The sequence below is a fragment of the Buteo buteo genome, chromosome 12, assembly GCF_964188355.1.
Source record: "Buteo buteo chromosome 12, bButBut1.hap1.1, whole genome shotgun sequence".
NCBI lineage: Eukaryota > Metazoa > Chordata > Aves > Accipitriformes > Accipitridae > Buteo > Buteo buteo.
The window spans coordinates 39,560,148-39,578,321 of NC_134182.1; the positions used below are offsets into that span (position 1 = coordinate 39,560,148).

Below are 18,174 nucleotides of genomic sequence, written 5' to 3' on the forward strand. Positions count from 1 at the left end.
GGGCCAGTGTAGCTTGGGACCCAAGTAGTGAAGATTATCTGAAGGATAATTTTCTAGTCAACCAAATGTAAGTACAGTAATTTTATACCAATATTTTGTGGCTTGTGATGTCTGTGGTTTCGGTGGAGGGTGGAGCTGATGATGTTGGGTGACTTTTGAACTGGAAGAATCCACCGCACAGCAAAGGGGAAGCTGAGCAAGCCCCTCTGATCTGTCCTTGTTATCCTCTTCCCTAGCATCACCAACTTGAAGTACTGGGGTCGATGCGAGCCTATCACCTCCAAGACACTGCAGCTGCTCAATGACCTCTCCATTGGATATCCTTTTCAGAAGAGCTGTTGGGTGCACAGGACACTTAAACCTCAGGATGGGGGAAGAGTGACCCAGATGCTCAGCTGGAACAGGAGTACTCTGCGTGTAACAGATTCCTGAACCACTTCATCTTCTGGGTAGTGAGAAGAGCAGAGTGCAAGTGCTTGATCAATGTCTTTATCTAGCTGTTGAATTGCAGTAGATGGCTATAATATTGTAGGGGAAGGGGGTATTATTTTGGATCATAATTGCTTTGTAGCTTACAGTCCACAGTTAACTTGTTTACAAGCACAGTCTGTTGTATGGTCTTCTACTTGTCCTTCCTGACAGAGTAAATAAAAACGGTCACTGCAGGTCTCTACAGTAGAGACTTATGCAACTTGATTGCTCTTGAAATAAGAGGAAGAGAGGCTAGAACATATTGAATAATATAGACGTAAGTCCTCTTCCAGTTTTGCCCTGGAAAGTGCTTTGCAAGCATGGCAAGAAGTTTTCTGCTGACTCTGCTGCTTCCTTAACACCCCCTTTACATACAGTAGTGTTAGAAAGCTGGTGAAACTGAGCGCCGTACAGTTCATGCTGAACAATCACACGGTAAGTCCTTCACCTTCTGCTTCTTGTCTCACAGCAAACTCCTCCATCTGCCTTTGTGCATCTGAGATAATCCCCTGATTTTAACACCTGGACATACTTTTGAAGTTTACCTGTCTCCCAGATGCTTCCATCATATTCGATGAGCCTCTAGAAGATGTGATCTGAGTTCAATCTCTCTTTGTTCAAAGCCTGCCCTTCAATTTTGAGGGGCTGTAGTTATGTGGTACCTTTCATACCCAAAGGGTTAATGTGGGGGTGTCTTTACTCTCCACTGAAAGACAGCCATCTCCAGAGTGAACTGCAGGAGACAGCTAATACTACTGCACATGCAGGCAGACAGCAGTGAGCGCTGTTTGTGCAATTTAATGCAAAATATAACAGCATTTCAGTGTGCCAGCTTTCATTCTAGAAGTGCTGATTTGGAAGGAGTGCCATCACTTGCAGCGGTCAGGATAGCAGCCTTGTTCCTTGGTTGCTACCAGTATGGTACTCCCTGTGCGGATCTGGGATGCTGACTTGAAATCAAAAATGTTAGAACAAGCAACTAGAAGCCAGCAAAGTATCAGATTCCTGACTTGCCTCTGGGAGCGTGTGGTCATCTCATGCTCTGATGCGGGAGTGATAGGACTCCCAGTACCGCATCCAGAAGTTTTGCATGGACTGGTTGAACGAGGGAGGCACTGTATTCCTTGAGCTAGGGGATATTTTGCAAGCAGTCCCACATCCTGTGTTTGGCCCAGAAGCTGCATTGTCTGGGCTGCTGTTTCTGTGGAGAATGTGGGCAGAGTAACTGGGGATCTGTCTGCAGAGGGCTGGTTTTCAGCAACCTTAATGCCTAAAGGGTCCCCATGAGTAAGGGGGGCAGATTGCTTCTGGGCTGTGGTGGCAAAGCAAGACTTCCTTGTTCATCTGGTCCTGGGGAATTCCAGGATGAAAGATGATAGCTCTGGTATCTTTGCCAGCAGATAGGACACTGCTTCGGGGCGTGCAGGCACGGTGCCTGTTGCCCTCTGGTGGCCTGTTCTCCAAGATGGCTGGCAGATGTGAAGCGGTTAGCAAGATAATCGTGCAGCTCACTGCTGCTCATCCTTGTGCAGGCTGAGAATTAGACAGAGGGGTGAGGGATCCTCAGCCCCTGATACAGGAGCCCATTCAAGGCAGTGGTTCCGCTTTAACCCATCTCTTCTCTTCCCTTTGCAGAGTGAGCACTTTTCTTTCCTGGGCATTAACAATCAGTCCAACCTGACTGACATGAGATGTCGGACTACGTTCTACACTGCACTTGGGCGTCTTCTCATGGTGGATTTAGGTACTCGGAGCTTTTCTTGAGAACCAGAGCAAAACAGTGACACTGTGGTTTGGATGCTGGGCTCTGCAGTAGGCTAGGTCTTGCTATTTGGGGAGCTGTAGGCTCCTGCAGGAAAGGATGCTGGAATGGGAGAAGCCAAATGGGATAAGAAGAAGGAGGGGAAAGAAGCTCAAGAGTCATTTTGATGCCATGTTGCTAGGTACAGGTAGTCCAGAGGTACACACCACCAAGGCTGGGGCTAATTTTTTCCTTCATAATATTCCAGTTGTTTTCCTGGGTGGCAGAGTTTGTTCTAAGCCTTTTCTCTAAGTTAAATATTGGCAGCGATAGATGACCTGTCTAGAAACCTGTAGCCTCTCTGCCCCTAGCTCCATCAGTGAGCAATGTCTGAATGTATAGCACAGGCAGTACCGCAGGGCGCAGGGATGTGCAGTCTATTTCCTCCTGATTTCTCTTTTTCTTTCAGGGGAAGATGAGGATCAGTATGAGCAGTTCATGCTTCCCCTCACAGCTGCCTTTGAGACTGTGGCACAGATGTTCAGCACAAACACTTTCAATGAACAAGAGGCAAAAGTAAGTTGAGCAGGACCTTCCCTGTTATCCATGCTGTCCCTAGTCTTTCCCTTAGGGGCTTTGACATTTTCAGTTCAGACAGACAGGACAGAACAAGTAACTCCTGCAGAGTGAGAGCCATTCTGCCCTCTGAACAAGACAAGTAGAAGCTGGAGGGATAGGTGCTTTTCTTTCAGTATATGGGGAAGCAGCGGTGTGCCTTGCATTCCTTGGGGTCTAGGTGTAGTTCATGTAAGCCTCATCTGCTAGCTTTCCTTCTGTTGGGAATGAAATACCCTAGTACTGTCACTGCACTGGCTCAAATTAAAGAGGGCTTCTGGCACTGAAGAGGATGAACTGCCTAACCTGGGATTGGCATCCAGCACAGAAAGTCTGTGTTGCAGTTAGAATGGGAGGAAGGGAAGTGGCTCTGGGCTGGTGGAGCCAGGAAGGGAGAGATCCATGCACGTGTTATGTTTTAACATATCTCTTCTTTTGCAATACAGAGAACTTTGGTTGGTTTGGTGAGAGACTTGAGGGGAATAGCCTTTGCCTTCAATGCCAAGACCAGCTTCATGATGCTGTTTGAGTGGATGTATCCTTCTATTGCCCTAAAACTTGAGTCATCCTGTGTGTCAGAGGGGAGAACTCTGGCTGACTGCGACCAAATGCCCTATTTTCCCTGCTAAATCCTGACGGGGGTTTCTCTGCACTTTTGTAGTACTCGGTGTCCTGTCTCTAAGCCCCGAAATAGATTTGACTTGGTCTGTCTGCAACCAAGTCAACCTAGAAATCTGCTCAAAGCTGAACTGTTGGGGTTTTTCTGATTGGACCTAAAGAGATTTGACCTGTAAAGCACAAAGGCCTTTAATGGGATGCTTGCATCTCAGCAGCAACAAAAGCTTTCCTCTTGCTCACTAAAGCCAACAGCAGTTGGTATCTTTGTCCTCTTGGTGAGAGCATAGCTGCTCAAAGAGCACGGTATCTAGGCTCCAGATTTCTCTTTGGCTGGCGAAGGTCAGCTGTCTGTTGCAGTGACAGATCTTTGTATCTGTCTTCCCTTTCATTCAAAACCTTTTTGTTTCTGGTTTGTCCTAGTATAAGAAGTGTGGATGCAACTCCTTCAACAGATTTTAATTTTATTTTTTTTCCTGTGATAAAGCAGACACCAGCAAGCAGCATCTCTGTTTAACCATGTTAAGTAAGTTGCTTTGCAAGGCTTGGGTGCAGTACACAAAATAAGCCTTTTGTAGAAGTTGTGACCTTTTTTCTTCATGCAAAGTTACAAAGTTCCTTAGCTTTCACCTTGCAGCTACCCTTCCTACATGCCAATCCTACAGCGGGCAATTGAACTCTGGTACCATGACCCAGCCTGCACTACACCTGTCCTCAAACTGATGGCTGAGTTGGTACATAATAGGTATGAACCTCCAGCATCTGAAGGCTGGCAGGGGTTTGTGTCTGTCTGTTGCTTCAGCCTTTGTGTGGGTGTTGGTGCCTAGCTGCATTTTCTCTACTTTGGTCTATTTATGCTGCAAAGGCTGCCAAGGGGACAAGGGGGAAACTGGCATTCTTTCAGTAGGGAAGAAAATCTAATGGTTCAGATATCAGTCGTGTCATGACTCAGACCAAGAGACACGATCAATAAGCACTGAATTTCTTCAGCGTCTGCTTCCAAGGACAGCGCTATAAGATGGAGGCAGGCAACTCAGGTTAATATTTAAAACCTGTGTTTAAAATGAGCATTGTTCTGTCTGGCAGCCAGATGACCACTTTTGCTTTAGAGCATCAGCTCTTTTTGCCAGCAGAAAGGTACCTCTGACACTGTTCAGATAATTCAGATGCTGTCTAATCTGGCAGTGAAAGGTTGCCAAGATGTTGCTCTGGCTTACAGCCAGCTGAACACAACCCTATAGGAAGGGTCCATTGTTACAGCCGAGTGGAAGGGACACAAGGTTCAGACACAGTCGTTTGAGAGTTGACTTTCCGTACTGTCGGACTGTTTGCTACATCCGAGCGGCATCTTTGCAGTCGGACAATCCTTACTGGAATAAATCCATTCATTTATTTCAGAGGTGAACTGGACAACTTGCTTTGCTTCAATTGTAAGATCTATTCACTGTAGGGGAAGACATGCCAAGCTCTGAATTCTTGGTCGTGTTATGAATAGGAACTAGTCAGGCGGCCCTACAATGCTGCTTCCAAGATGTTCGCTGTGTTTGTGTACAGTAGCCTAGTGACTATTGCCAAGACAGGATTTCCAGCCTCGATCTTGTAATATTCCTAACGTCTGTGAAATACAGGCCCTTTCTTCTGCGACAGCAGAGCTTGTCTGTCCCTAAGTGGCTGTGTCCTGTCTGGCTTTGGTAATGAACAGCAGTATTTTCTACCAGACCAGGGCATTTTGTTGAACTCTGGGGAGCAGCCCTGGGAGCAGGGTGCCCCAGTAGACAGCAGTGCATGGAGGTGCTGGAGTATTAGCTTTGGTTTTACTCCCAGGTCCGTCTGAGCTCCAATTTATTCCCTGTCTTTCCATTAGATCCCAACGGCTGCAGTTTGATGTGTCTTCACCGAATGGCATCCTGCTCTTCCGAGAAACGAGTAAAATGATAACTACATATGGTGAGTGTCCAGCAGGTGGGATCCAGGCAGCCTTGGTCTGCCCTTGACTCCTCCGCTCGCTTGAGGAGTGAGGGCTGGGGCACTTGCCAGCTCAGGGAGCGAGCCCAGGCTGGGAAGTAGTGCCAAATCGCTTGCTGAATGCATGCTTAGATATGGAGAGATGCTTCTGCTTGAAGTGCTGGGTGGGCAGGCAAGCAGAAGGGGCAGGGTGTTTGCCATGCAAATAAGGAAGAAAATGACAGCAATGAGCAGGAGCCCAGCTGAGCCCCTTGTGAGTGTGCAAGGTGACACAGGTGAACCTGTGAAGCAAGTGGAGAGCAATCCTGTCCTTATGCTGTCCTGTTTCCACAGCAAAATTACACGCAGTTGTGTTCTCATGGTTCCTAGTAGAGCCACACTTCTAACTTGTAACAGGTTCCTTAACCTTTGGCTGGGGAATAAGTCTTTGGTGCTCGTGACTGACTTCTCAGTCACTCTTTATGGCTCTACTTTTGTTTTTCCTGCACCCTGGGGAGAAGGGGTTTGTATGTGGTTGCTGAAACACTGAGTCCGCTTCTGTGCTCATGCAGGAAATCGTATCCTAACACTTGGGGAGGTTCCAAAGGATCAAGTCTATGCCTTGAAGCTCAAGGGGATTTCCATCTGCTTCTCCATGCTGAAGGCTGCACTGAGTGGGAGCTACGTCAACTTTGGGGTCTTCCGTCTGTATGGGGATGATGCACTGGACAATGCCCTGCAAACTTTTATCAAGCTTCTGCTTTCCATCCCTCACAGTGACCTTCTGGTAAGCTGACACCTGTGATTAGCAGTGTAAACACATGGCTAGGGAAGACAGGGTTGGAAGATTATACAGTAAAGGAATACTTTAATCAGAGAGACGAGTGAACTTGTGCCACTTCCTGGAACCCCAGCTATAGGCACAGACCAGCAGGAAATTACAGCTCCTGGAATGTGCAGTGGCAGGTCCTGCGTGAAGGCTGTAACCCCACCAGCTAAGGTCCTGCTGGGCGGCCCCGCTGCTCAGCTCTCCAGTGGGGTATGCTCCAAGTCTCAGCAGAGCAATTACCAAAATTATGCCTTCTCTATCTGAAAAACACTTCCTGCAAGTGAAGGATTGTTCTTCCCTGTATCGCTTGTGGGCAGAGATCTCGATGCATCAGCAATTACAGTGCAACCTGCTTGCTGAAGACATCCACCTACGGAGTCTTGTTCCTATCCAGACCTTGTGTACAGAAATCCATTTTGCGGCAGAGCTTTGAGACCCTATCAGCACAGTCATACTTGGCAAAATACCAAGGACAGAGGGCAGCATATATTCCTCCCAAGGCTTACCTGTCTTATTACCATAGCAGGATCTGAAAGTTGTTGTTGCCATCTCTGTGACTGCATTCAGCACGTTCTTGATTTAATATACCAGTGGCCAAACCATTGCTCTTGAGACATGCAGCTCAAGTGCAGCTCTTGAGATGGGGCCACTTTGCAGGACTCCCAGGAGAGTTCCCCCCCAATCTGGAGGCCGCTGAGGGGTCTGTGGCACTGACTGCAGTGCAGGCTGCTGAGCCCAGCACTGCGCGTGTTGATTTTTATGTGATCTGGCAGTCTACATGGACACCTGGAGAGACAGTTCTATCTCTGCATCTCCAGCACTGGCATCAGTCAGCTAACACTCCCCATTTAGAAAAGAGAGAAGCAGTGGGGAAAGATGTTTCGATATAACAGTGTTGGGAACCTGCTGGACCATTGTTGCTAGAGCCTGTTTGGAAGGCTTTTGGTGGGGGAGAAGGGTGGAAAATATGTTGGCCCATAAGTTATGCTGTGAGAGAGGTTGGTTTGTTCTCTTTCCAGGAGATTCAGTAAGCAGTTTTCAGGTGATTAATGAATGGGTTGGGTCTAGCAGAAAGCCTTAACTGATGGTCACAGGCTAACCATGAGGCCTTAAAAGTCTTTCTCTCTTCCTTTCTCTGCAGGATTATCCCAAGCTCAGCCAGTCATACTATTCCTTGCTGGAAGTTCTTACCCAGGACCACATGAACTTTATAGCCAGTCTGGAGCCTCATGTAATCATGTATATTCTCTCTTCCATTTCAGAAGGCCTCACTGCACTAGGTAACTACTACTGCTCTTTATTGTGCTCTTAGGGCTTTGATTTGGAAGTGGGGAAAGATTTTGATTGCTTTGTATTTCAGGGTAACAGATGAGTTAAGACCTTGTGAATGGGTGGAGGAGTTTCACCTCGGTTAAAGCTGGAGCATTAGAGATAGCGAATATGTCAGTGAGGAAGTTGCTGACCTCTTTAGGGTTGGGTGGTTCTTGATTGCAAAGTCTGTAAAAGGACCCAGATAAATGGTGGTGTTTCCCTGGGAGCCTGCCCAAGTGCACCTGAGCAGGGGAAATGCTGGCAGTGCCCCAATATCTCCCCCTTTCCTGTTGTTGCAGACACCATGGTTTGCACAGGCTGCTGCTCCTGTTTGGACCACATTGTCACCTATCTCTTCAAGCAACTGTCTCGCAGCACCAAGAAGAGGACCACACCTCTGACCCAGGAGAGTGACCGGTTCCTGCACATTATGCAGCAGCACCCGGAGATGATTCAGCAGGTAAAGACCGAAGGCGTAGGGCCTTGTTGTGGCATGGCATGGTAAACTTCCTGATAAGCCCTGAATTTTTGTAGCATGATGTAATATGGGGGCTGCGTGCTCCCTGCTCTACAGCCCCAGGCTTTTCCGGAGCAAAAAGGGTTTTTTGCTAGTATTGCATTTCTCCTACACATTCATCATATGGTAGATCTGATTCAAAGCCATGCTTCAGGGCCATGGTTCTCCCTGTGCAAGGAACACCATTTTAGCATTTTAGATATGAAAGAAAGTAGCCAAAAATGAGCTTTTGTCTTTTGGTTTTTTAAAGAGAAATACAGTTATGAGCGGTGCTGGCAGTTCATAGAAATGAAGCCAGGAAACATACCTTCAACCAGAGAGTGTGTGCTCTGCTGCTGCTTTAAAAAAAAATCAGGGTTTGTTTAAATCCCTGGAACAATTCAGTGGTACATCTGCACTCACAGCAGAGCGGACCCCGTGGGGTCCCCATGCTTAACTGCATATACTTCAGCATACAGGAACAATCTCTCTGCTGTGGCGCTTGCGTTGGGGACCACATGAACGTTGGGTTCACGGCCTGTTGGAGCACGTGCTGCCTTGGCACCGTTCATGGCTGCCTTCAAAACGGCCTCTGCAGGGTGAACTTGATATTTGAGCTTTACATGCTGGTAGCACATCTGCCATCTGTCTCCTGCCTCCACCCGCAACACCTCTGATAGACACGGAGCTTGCTGGGATTTGTCTTCTCTCTGGGTCAGGAGCATGTGCAGTGGCAGAGGATCAATAGTGAGCCGAGACATTTTCCTGACTTAGATCAGGCTTAGTTCAGCATATACCTACACGTACCATGTAGTTGAGGTACCTCTGTGTCATTAAATGACAGATGATTCTGCTCACAGAGGTTTTGGTGCTCCAGAGGGCCCTGTGTTGAGATCTGGATATCCGTACCTTATAGCATTTTATATGCCTCTCGCCTGGCCGTGCTGCTTTGAACAGCAGTGCTCGGTGCATTTCTGACAGTGTTATCCAACCTCGCTTGCTGGTACTTGTCAAAGTGTCAGCGTGACTCCCACATGAAAGGAGAGAATATTGTTCCACCCTTGCTGGTAGATGAAATGCAAAGAAAAGCAGGCTTTTTGGGGGCTAGAAGCTGTGTTTTCTGAGGATAAAAAGAGAAACTGCATCTTCCATACCAGCTAGGTTAGATACTGGCTTGAGCCTGAGGAGACTTTGGAAGGGAATGCAGACACCCTTAGTGTGGACTAGAGGAAGCTCCCCAGGGCACCACAGCATGTGCTCTCTGCATTTAAGCACTTACTATTACCCTGTTTAAGTGAAGATGAGACAATCTCTCCCCTGTCTGCCTTGGGGCAGGATGGAGTGTGTCAGGAGTAAAAATTCTAACAGCTTTCAGCACCTCCTCCATTTGCCTTCAGCGAAGTTCTCCACCAGTTCACGGGGGCTGCAAGTCCTCCTCTTGTCCCATGGTGCTGAGAGCTCCAACACTGGAAGCATCAAAGGTGAATCGTTGGTCCTGAGCCCGCATGGTGCTGTGGTGAGGAGAGAGCTGGGACAGAAGGGCTGGTTTTAAACCTCCCTTTCCCTCTTCCAGATGCTGTCGACAGTGCTGAATATCATCATCTTTGAGGACTGCAGGAACCAGTGGTCAATGTCGCGGCCTCTGCTTGGCTTGATACTGCTCAATGAAAAGGTAAACGTCCCATCCTCCCGTCGCAGCTGGAGGAGCTGTCTGGGCTTGAGTGATGTGGGAGCCTTCCGGCTGAAGGGAGCAGAACAGTGTCAGAGCAGGTGGTTGGGAAGTCGGGACTTGGAGAGATTGTATGTCAAGGGAAGGGTGTCCAGCCCTCCCCTGCTGCAGCCTTGGCACTCAGGAATCCTATTAACTTTCATTCAGAAGGGCACTAGAAGTCACCTGAAAAACCGTAACGTGTTTCCTCCCTCTTCCTGAGAGCCTGTTGTGCATGCCCTGTCTCAGAGCCAAGGTGGCTATTCATCTGAAAATTAACCCATCCTTCTCTTGTCCTCCCCAGTATTTCTCTGACTTGAGGAACAGTATAGTGAACAGCCAGCCTCCAGAGAAACAGCAGGCAATGCACCTCTGCTTTGAGAACCTCATGGAAGGCATCGAACGCAACCTCCTAACCAAGAACAGGGACAGGTCAGTGTGGGCCAAAGACCCGCGCTCGTCCTGAGGCGTGCTGAGCCCGTAGCTTAATGCAAAATCACAGCCTAGAGAGTCCGTGGTCCTCAAAACAGGAGGAACGGGCAACCTCCCGCTCTAACATGCTGCTTTGCCTTTCCCTTAGGTTTACACAAAACCTGTCGGCGTTCAGGCGAGAGGTGAACGACTCCATGAAGAACTCCACCTACGGTGTGAACAGCAACGACATGATGAGCTGACGTCTCCCAACTCCGCCTGTACAGAGCAGCATCTCTTTGGCCTGGCCCAGAGGGGTTACCGTTTCCGATGGAAAGAAAAGAGGGCGTTTCTAATCCCTGCTCTTCCCCAGGGCTGGATTGCGGCGCTCGCTTTGGGCCGTACTCCACGTCCCGAGGGAGGAGGGAACAGGAGGGGTTGTTGAGCTCACCGGGGCAGGGTGCTTCTGTTTCCGTGGGAGGGGGTGGAAGGGCATAAGCCAGGTGCAAGAATCCAGCGTCTCCCTACCCGAATGTCTGCGTGGAACGCCAGCGCTCTGCTGCAGCCTGCCTTGTATAAACATGTACATTTTTTCATAACATTTTGAACAAGGTTTATATTGACTCAGTTTAAAAAAAAAAAAAAAGTGTGATTGAAATTTTTACAGAGTCCTGGTGCACCGGTGCTGGCGTGAGGGTTGTGTATGCGAGTGAGGAAAGCGTGTCCTGCAGGCCTGAAGCTTTACTGGGCAAGGGGTGGGTGTGTGAAAGTGCAGAGATATATTTAGTGACAAGTGTAGAGAGAAGCAAAAAAAACAAAAAAAAAAACCAAAAAAAAACCACAAAAAAAAAAAACAACGACAAAAAAAAGGCATTGTAAAATTCCAAATGTATATTTTTTCTTATTAAGCCCCTTGAAATCACAACTTCCTGTTACCGTCTTGCCCTTGTTATTAGGAACTCTAAGCCATGCCGCGTGATCTTTCATTCGTGCTTGCTCGTGGGTGTCTCTCCTATCCCCCGGTGTAGCAGTAGGCGCTGTCCCCTCGTCAACCCGCTTCTCGCAGGGCCCTCGCCTTCCTCCCTCCGGACCGACGCTGTGCCGGGTGCCTGCCCAGCGCCAATCTCCTCATTCTGCCTTCTCCTTTGTTATTTTTTTTTTCTTTCCCCCCTCCCCATCTCAGTCGAGCAGGTAGCACGCGTGATGCCGGCGAGCTTGCCGCGCTCTTGGGAGCTCGCAGCAGCGAGCGTGGCCGGCCTCTGCAGCAGCACACGCCTGCGCTCGGACCGAGCCAGCAGTGTGGGGCTGCTGCAGCCAACCTGCCGCCTCGGAGGGTTCTTAATAACAAGGTTTGCCTAGCATGAAGTATTTAACACCCCCTTTAAAATTATTCCATTTTTTTCTAAGTCACCATAATAAATGTTTTGGATATTAAAATTGACTTACAGAGGAAAGCTGATGGGGGAGGGAACCCATTTGCCTTGTACTTTTTCCACTATTGTTGCTGCTAGTCGTGTGCATCCTCTTGCTCAGCTCTACCCACAGACACTCAGTCCTTAGGGCTTCAGTTTCTCTTCCCAGACACCACCTACTCTTTATTTTATTTTATTTTATTCCCCCCCCCTTTTTTTTTTGTTTTCTTTCCTCTGGCGATTGTGTGTTGGGTCCTTTTTCGCGTGAGCAGATTGCTGGTTGACTTGTAAGGGTGTTTGCTGCATACAGTGTAAGCATTGTGACTGCAAATAAAACTTCAATGGTTTCTACTGAGCCGTGTCTGCCTGGGCATCGCCTGCGCCCCGAGCTCTCCCCTGCGCACCCTGCAGGCAGGAGCTGGCCCCTGCCTGCTGCGGGACAAGTTTTCCACACGAAGCGGGTTAAAAAATTGTATTTGATTTGTGTGGGTGGATTGTACTCTGGCAGGGGGGGCCTCAAGTGGTGCAGGCAAAGGTCTAGCCAAAATGAGTGGATTCAGCGATAACTTCCTTAGCGGTTTTGGTCCAATCTAGGGAACAACCTTTTGACCACCTGCAGCACAAGGAAATTTTTATTTTTTTTTTTTTTTAACATTTATTTACAGTCTGCAAATGGAGTCTGAACTCAGAGGAGCAGGGAAGGCAGGTACAGCCCTGCTTCTCCCCCCTGCCCAGGCAGGGACCAGCAGCGGGGTAGGGGCCTTTCTGCCCCCTCCTCGGCTCGGTGCCGGGTGAGCTCATCCCATCCTCACCCTGACACCGCTTCTTCTGCCACAGCTGCCGCCGGCTCCCTGGCACTGCTGTAGACGACGCTGTTACAGCCCTCTCTGTTCCGAGCGATTTCAATGGCGAAAAACTGGATTCTGGTAGCTAAAAGAGGGGAGAGGAAAAACTTAAAAGAGCAGATCCATGGGTTCAGCCTTCCTGTAGCCTCGTGTACCCCTTTTCTAGCTGGAAAGGCGCTGGCTCCAGCCTGCGCCGCGGCTTTCTGAGCCCAGCCGTGCCATGCCGGCCCTCGCTCACCGAAGATGGTGTTCTCCTCGGTGTAGTCTTTGCGGCAGTCCAGGCGGAGCAGGGTGCCGTAGTTGAAGTCCTCCACCACCCCCTCGAACCGCAGGCAGAACGGGCGCCATTTCTGGGGAGAAAAAAGCACGGGTATCCCTGGAGCCCCGGGAGAGGGGGAATGGTTGTGTGTGTGTCCCCCCTCGCTCCCCACCGACCTCCTTGGCAGACTCCGATTTGAGCTCTTCAGGGTCGAGCACGTCGATTTTAAGATCCTTGAAGCTTTTCCTGAACTCGCTGTAGATCTGGTCGTCGACTTTGGTGAGGTTCAGAAACTTGGGGTCCACGGAGGAGATGAGCTACACCAAAACACTAAAGAATTAACCGTGACCCCCCCCCCTCCCCACAAGCCCCCCCCACACTGCTCTAAGCCCCCCACCACCACTCTGAATCCCCCCCCAGGACTTACATTGAAGTAGACTTGGGCGTGCTGGTGTGCCTTCATGGCCCAGGCCAGCTCCACGCGGGGCTGTGGAGGCAGAAGTGGGGTCAGGCAGGGCTGCACTTCGGGGGGGGGGGTCCTCTCTTTCCCTTTGGGGGGGGGAAGCGAGTGGGGGCAAGGGGGGCAGTGGGGAAAGCTTGAGGGTGATGGGGTGGGGGTCTGGGGGATGCTGTGGACCTGCAAACCCCACAGCAGCCCATCCCTGCGGGACCCCCCCCCCTCCGTCCGGGGGCTGACACCCCCTCGGTGCTGGGGGACCCCCCCCCCAGGACCAGGACCCTTCTCCTGAGGCCGAGACACCCCCCCTCGCCATTATAGGGATCCCCCCCTGAACTAGAACCCTCTCCCTAGGCAGGGACACCCCCCCGGGAAAGGGCCTTGCCCCCCCCCCCCCGCGCCGTTACTCACATCGTTCCCGAAGGCCTCGGCCGGCAGCGACAAGGCGTGAGCGGCCGCGGCGGCTTCGCCGGGTCCCTGCGTGGGGAGAAGCTGCTGAAGGACCGGGGAGGGAAGGGGGGGCCCCGCCGTGTCCCCCCCCTCGGCCCCACCGGCCCCACCAGCCCCGCCATCGCCATGGTGGGCCCGCGCGGCCGGAAGCGGCGCCGCGGCCCCGCCCACGCGCGCGTGCGCCCGTGGGGACACGGGAGGGGGGGGACAGAGGGACACGGGGGGGGGGGGGGGCAAGGGCACCCGTGGAACGCCGAGGTGGCCCATGGCAGAGGTTGCTGGGCAAGGTGGCATGCAGAAGGGCAAGGTGGCCAGTGAGACTACAGGGTGGCTCACAGAAAGGGAGGGTGGCCAGTGGCACGCCAAGGTGGCCCATGACACTGCAAGGTGGCCCATGGCAGGGCAAGGTGACCAGTAGCACACCAAGGTGGCCCATGGCAGAATTTGCACGGCAAGGTGGCCAGTGGCACAACAAGGTGGCCCATGGCAGAGGTTGCAGGGCAAGGTGGCTCACAGAAGGGCAAAGTGGCCCATGAGACTACAAGGTGGCTCACAGAAAGGGAAGGTGGCCAGTGGCACGCCAAGGTGGTCCGTGGCAGAGGGTTGCGGGGCAAGGTGGCACACAGAAGGGCAAAGTGGCCCATGACACTGCAAGGTGGCCCACGGCAGGGCAAGGTGACTAGTGGCACGCCAAGGTGGCATGCAGCAGAGGTCGTGGGACAAGGTGGCACACAGAAGGGCAGCGTGGCCTATGAGACTACAAGGTGGCACACAGAAGGGCAAGGTGACCAGTGGCACGCCAAGGTGGCCCGTGGCAGAGGTTGCGGGGCAAGGTGGCACACAGAAGGGCAAAGTGGCCAGTGACACTACAGGGTGGCACACAGAAAGGGAAGGTGGCCAGTGGCACACCAAGGTGGCCCGTGACACTACAAGGTGGCCCACGGCAGGGCACGGTGCCCCGTGGCACACCGAACGGCACACGGCAGGACCCCAGCGCTCCACCGTGGCACCGCGGAGAGCTGGGGCAGCGGGGGGGGGGGACACCAGCCCCCCCATTACCACCCCCCCCACTGCGAACTGGGACTCTCTGGGGTCACTTCACAGGCTGACGCTTCTCCCGCTGCAGCTTTTGGGGTGGTGGGTCCCCCCACCCTAGTGCTGCAGCCCCAGGGTGCTATGGGACCGGGGGGGGGGCTCAGCAGGGACACCCACCTCCCGGGGTGGGACCGAGGGGCTCTTCTGCTCGTTAGCCCTGATGCAGGACAGAGCTCAGGGCTCACACGCACCTGGGGGGTCTAATTGCCGCTCAGGTGCTGTTGCTATTTAAGACAGAAAGGGCCGGGGGTGCTGATTAATTGATTGATTGGGTGGGGGGGGGGTCCTCTGCCTCTATAAGCTGCCTGGGTGGGGGGGGGCTTGCTGGTGTGTTTGGAGGCTGCTCTTGGGCTGGTAATTAAATTGAGTGTCTGGGGGTGAGGTTTTTAGTTAGTAGCTGGTTGTGTCGCTTCTGGGGACGAGGTGCTGAGGGAGCACGAGGGGTGACGTGCTCTGGTGTAGGGCTGGGGGGGTCCTGCGGTCTGGGGGGAGGGGGGGGATTCCTGCAGAGCAGTGCTGTGTGCTTCCCCCAGGCTGAGGGATCCTGGAGCCGTATCCCTCATGGAGAGCATCGACAGCAAATCTGAGAAACCTGTGTCCATGATCTGGGGTAAGCACTGGGGCACCCCAGCAGCGTCCCGGTGGGGCTGGGGGCTGCAATGGGCTGCTCCCCCTCCCCTGTGCCCCCCCCCCCCCCAACCTTGAGCAGCCCCACTCTGACACCAGTTTGCCCGCAGGGTGTGAGTTGAGCAGCGAGCGGGACTCCTACACCTTCCAGGTACCGGAGGAATGGCAGTGTGAGCAGCAGCTGGCCCTGCGGACGGTAGGTGGTCCCTGTGTCCCCCCCCCAAAACCCCCCCGCGGGTCCCAGGCAAGGGATGCCTGGATGCTATGGGGGTCACGGGGGGGTACGTTCTTCTCGTTCCCCAAAGATCTGCCTGGGAGAGATGGCACGGGATGAGTTCCACGTGGTGGAGATCGTGCTGGCTGAGGGGGGTGCCCGCTCCCCGGTACCCTTGGCCACGCTGAAGCCTTCTGTGCTGCCCATGGTGAGTGCCCAGGGGTGGGGGCTGCCCCGGGGAGGGGGGCTGTCCATGGTGGGTGCTACCACCCTCCTGTCTTCCAGGCCACCCTGATGGGAGTGGAGCTGACCCCTCCAGTCACCTTCCACCTGAGAGCCGGCTCCGGCCCCGTCTACATCAGCGGGCAGCACGTCTCCAGTAAGTATTGGGGTACCACCGCCCCCTGCCCCCTGCTTGGGAGCGGGGGCTCAGCCAGGCGCTCCCACAGTGATGTCCAACCTGTCCTGGGATGAGGAGGAGGAAGAGGAGGATGCTGAGGAAGAGGAACCAGCAGAGGAGTCCCCCAAGAAGCCCCCCAAGGGCCAAGTTGACAAGAAGGGCAATGCTGCCAAGGTAAGCACCCCCTTGGCTGGGGACGCGGTGTGCGGGGAGGGGTCCCCATGCCATGGGGAGGGGGTGCAGCCTCCTTTCCTGGGAGCTTCCCATACCCTGATCCCCACAGATGGGCTGCTCTGCACTCCCAGCAAACCCCTCTCTGTGAAGGGGGTGAGCCGTAATCTTCATCCCTTGGGGAGGGAGGAAGAGTCACAGGCTCTGTAGCGTAGTCCCCATCCTGCCTGCCGTCTACATCTTCCTCTCTCTCCCCTAGAAGAGGAGGCTGGAGGAGGATGAGCTGTGAGTATGATGGAGGGAAAAGTATCCGCCAGCCCTACTGTGGAGCAGGGGATCCCCCCACGCTGCTGGGACCCCGCACCCCTAATCCCAGCCCTCCCCTTTTTCTCCCAAGCAGGAACAACGTCTCCCTCGAGGATCCCCTTCCCAGCAAGGTAGGAGCCGGCCGGGGTGTCCCTCTGCATCTCCCGCTTACCCCATCCCAGCCACGTGGGTTAACACTCATTGACCAGGACTTGGGAGCTCCTGGCGAGGGCAAGGGGCCGATGTGCGATGCTAATCGGCTGCTGAACTTAAAAAAAGGGGTGAAAACACAGAGCCAGGCTGTTCTGACTGGCTGTGCCTGGGGCTGGGGGCTCCCCAAGCCCGGAGCTCCCCCCGTACTCAGCCACGGTCCCATCCCTGCAGGGACGAGGAGTTGACTGTGCCAGGGATGCAGCAGCGAAGAAGTAGCAGGAGCTGTGGCAGAACCCAGCCAGGTACGGGGCGGTGGGATGGGGTGGCTGGGTGTGAGGGAGGGACCCGTGGGTGCCCCCCCCAACTCATGGCTGCGTGGAGCTGGGCCAAACCCAAAGCAGGGTCACCTGGGGCTGCCTGTGTTGTAAGACCCTTTTTCCTTCCCTTCTAGGTGTAGAAGAGCCTGGAAAGCTGCTGGTTTGGTGGTGTCCTTCCCTAATAAAGGGTGTTTTGCACTCCTGGCTCTCTATGCTGGGGATGGAGGGGTTGGGGGGGGGCTGTGGGAGCATCCTCCATCCTGACCAGGGGCTAATCCTGCCTCCCCCCAGGGCTGTGAGGAGCCCTGTGCCCGCTGCCCTGGCTCTGGCATGTTGCCTGCCTTGAGAGCATCCTTCCCTTCGGGCTGGGGGGGCCGGCAGCAGCCCCCCTACCCCCTGTCCTGCGCAGGGTAACAAGTGTTGCTTGTGAATAGGAGACAAAGGGGGATTACCGAGCAGCAGGGAGATGATTATAACCCATTGACCTGGCCTTGGTCTGGAGGCAGCAGGTATTTGTGGAGGGTCCGGTGCCCCTCGGGAGCGTGCGGGGGGACTGCTGTGTCTCAGATTGGCTCCGAGAGGGGAGCTGAGCCCACCACAAAGGCAGGCTTTAGTCTGCTCCAGGTGTGGGGCAGGAGGGCTGAGCCTCTGGGGATTGGGGGGGGGGGACTCTGGGGCCAGGTCAGTCCCCAGCTGTGGGGAGCAGGGTGCCCCATTTGGGGAGGCTGGGGGAGCTGCCGTGCTGGGGATTTGGAAGGGGGGGGATGGATGGACAGGGGCTACCCTTGCAGGGCATGGTCCCCAGACGCTCTCGCCTGCAAGGGCCACCCGCAGGAGGTTTTGACAGGCAGCCCTGTCCCTTCAGCCTTTCCTCGCCCTGCAGGGGCTGCTTGCACAAGCCAGCCCCCCCACCGGTGCGTTGACAGCTCCCCAGGACCCTCTGCCCTAAACCGGGGAGGGGGGAGATGGGATGGGATGCCCCAGGATTGATGATGGCTCTACAGCCATCAATCATTCCCTGTGGCCCCTGAGGGATGCTGAGTCCTGGGGATGGGGGGGGGCTTGTCCCCATGGGCACTGGGGTGGAAGGGGACCCCCTGAGCTGGGGGATCCCGCACTTGTGGTTACTGGGGCTGCAAACTGTGTTTCAGGCTGAATTCCTGGCCCAGGGGGTGAGAAGGCATCAGGGGAGGTCTAATTTGGGTCATTAGCACTGAATCAGGCCCCCCACCCTCCAGCAGATGGGGGTGTGTAGGTACCCTGCTGATCTCCATCATGCCTTTCCCGAGGGGCCTGATACCCGCCCCCCCTTGCACTGATGGGGAAA

The 18,174-nt window shown here is 53.5% G+C and overlaps 3 protein-coding genes across 4 annotated transcripts in view; 2 read left to right on the forward strand and 1 right to left on the reverse strand.

Moving 5' to 3' along the window:
• Positions 1-11,908, forward strand: part of XPO7 (exportin 7) — a 50,010-nt gene extending 38,102 nt beyond the window's left edge. For both annotated transcript variants that reach the window (XM_075043503.1, XM_075043504.1), the window contains exons 16-28: positions 237-317; positions 843-906; positions 2,107-2,215; positions 2,682-2,788; positions 3,274-3,362; positions 4,080-4,187; positions 5,307-5,389; positions 5,959-6,173; positions 7,357-7,495; positions 7,826-7,986; positions 9,596-9,694; positions 10,035-10,162; positions 10,311-11,908. In XM_075043503.1, the coding sequence (XP_074899604.1) occupies positions 237-317; positions 843-906; positions 2,107-2,215; positions 2,682-2,788; positions 3,274-3,362; positions 4,080-4,187; positions 5,307-5,389; positions 5,959-6,173; positions 7,357-7,495; positions 7,826-7,986; positions 9,596-9,694; positions 10,035-10,162; positions 10,311-10,404 (1,477 nt within the window). In that variant the 3' untranslated portion in view covers positions 10,405-11,908. The remainder of the gene's footprint in view (positions 1-236; positions 318-842; positions 907-2,106; positions 2,216-2,681; positions 2,789-3,273; positions 3,363-4,079; positions 4,188-5,306; positions 5,390-5,958; positions 6,174-7,356; positions 7,496-7,825; positions 7,987-9,595; positions 9,695-10,034; positions 10,163-10,310) is intronic.
• Positions 11,909-12,156: 248 nt separating this feature from the next.
• On the reverse strand, positions 12,157-13,721 carry PBDC1 (polysaccharide biosynthesis domain containing 1). The gene is made up of 6 exons (XM_075043505.1): positions 13,675-13,721; positions 13,526-13,591; positions 13,085-13,144; positions 12,834-12,974; positions 12,637-12,748; positions 12,157-12,483 (listed from the first exon to the last, which is right to left on the reverse strand). Exons 1-6 carry the CDS (start codon positions 13,690-13,692, stop codon positions 12,362-12,364), a joined length of 519 nt encoding a protein of 172 aa, XP_074899606.1. The 5' UTR covers positions 13,693-13,721; the 3' UTR covers positions 12,157-12,361.
• Positions 13,722-15,220: 1,499 nt separating this feature from the next.
• On the forward strand, positions 15,221-16,806 carry NPM2 (nucleophosmin/nucleoplasmin 2). Its single transcript, XM_075042102.1, has 8 exons — positions 15,221-15,269; positions 15,397-15,482; positions 15,592-15,708; positions 15,786-15,879; positions 15,950-16,074; positions 16,331-16,356; positions 16,469-16,508; positions 16,762-16,806. The coding sequence occupies exons 1-8, from the start codon at positions 15,221-15,223 to the stop codon at positions 16,804-16,806; spliced, it is 582 nt and encodes a 193-aa protein (XP_074898203.1).
• The last annotated feature ends 1,368 nt before the right edge of the window (positions 16,807-18,174 follow it).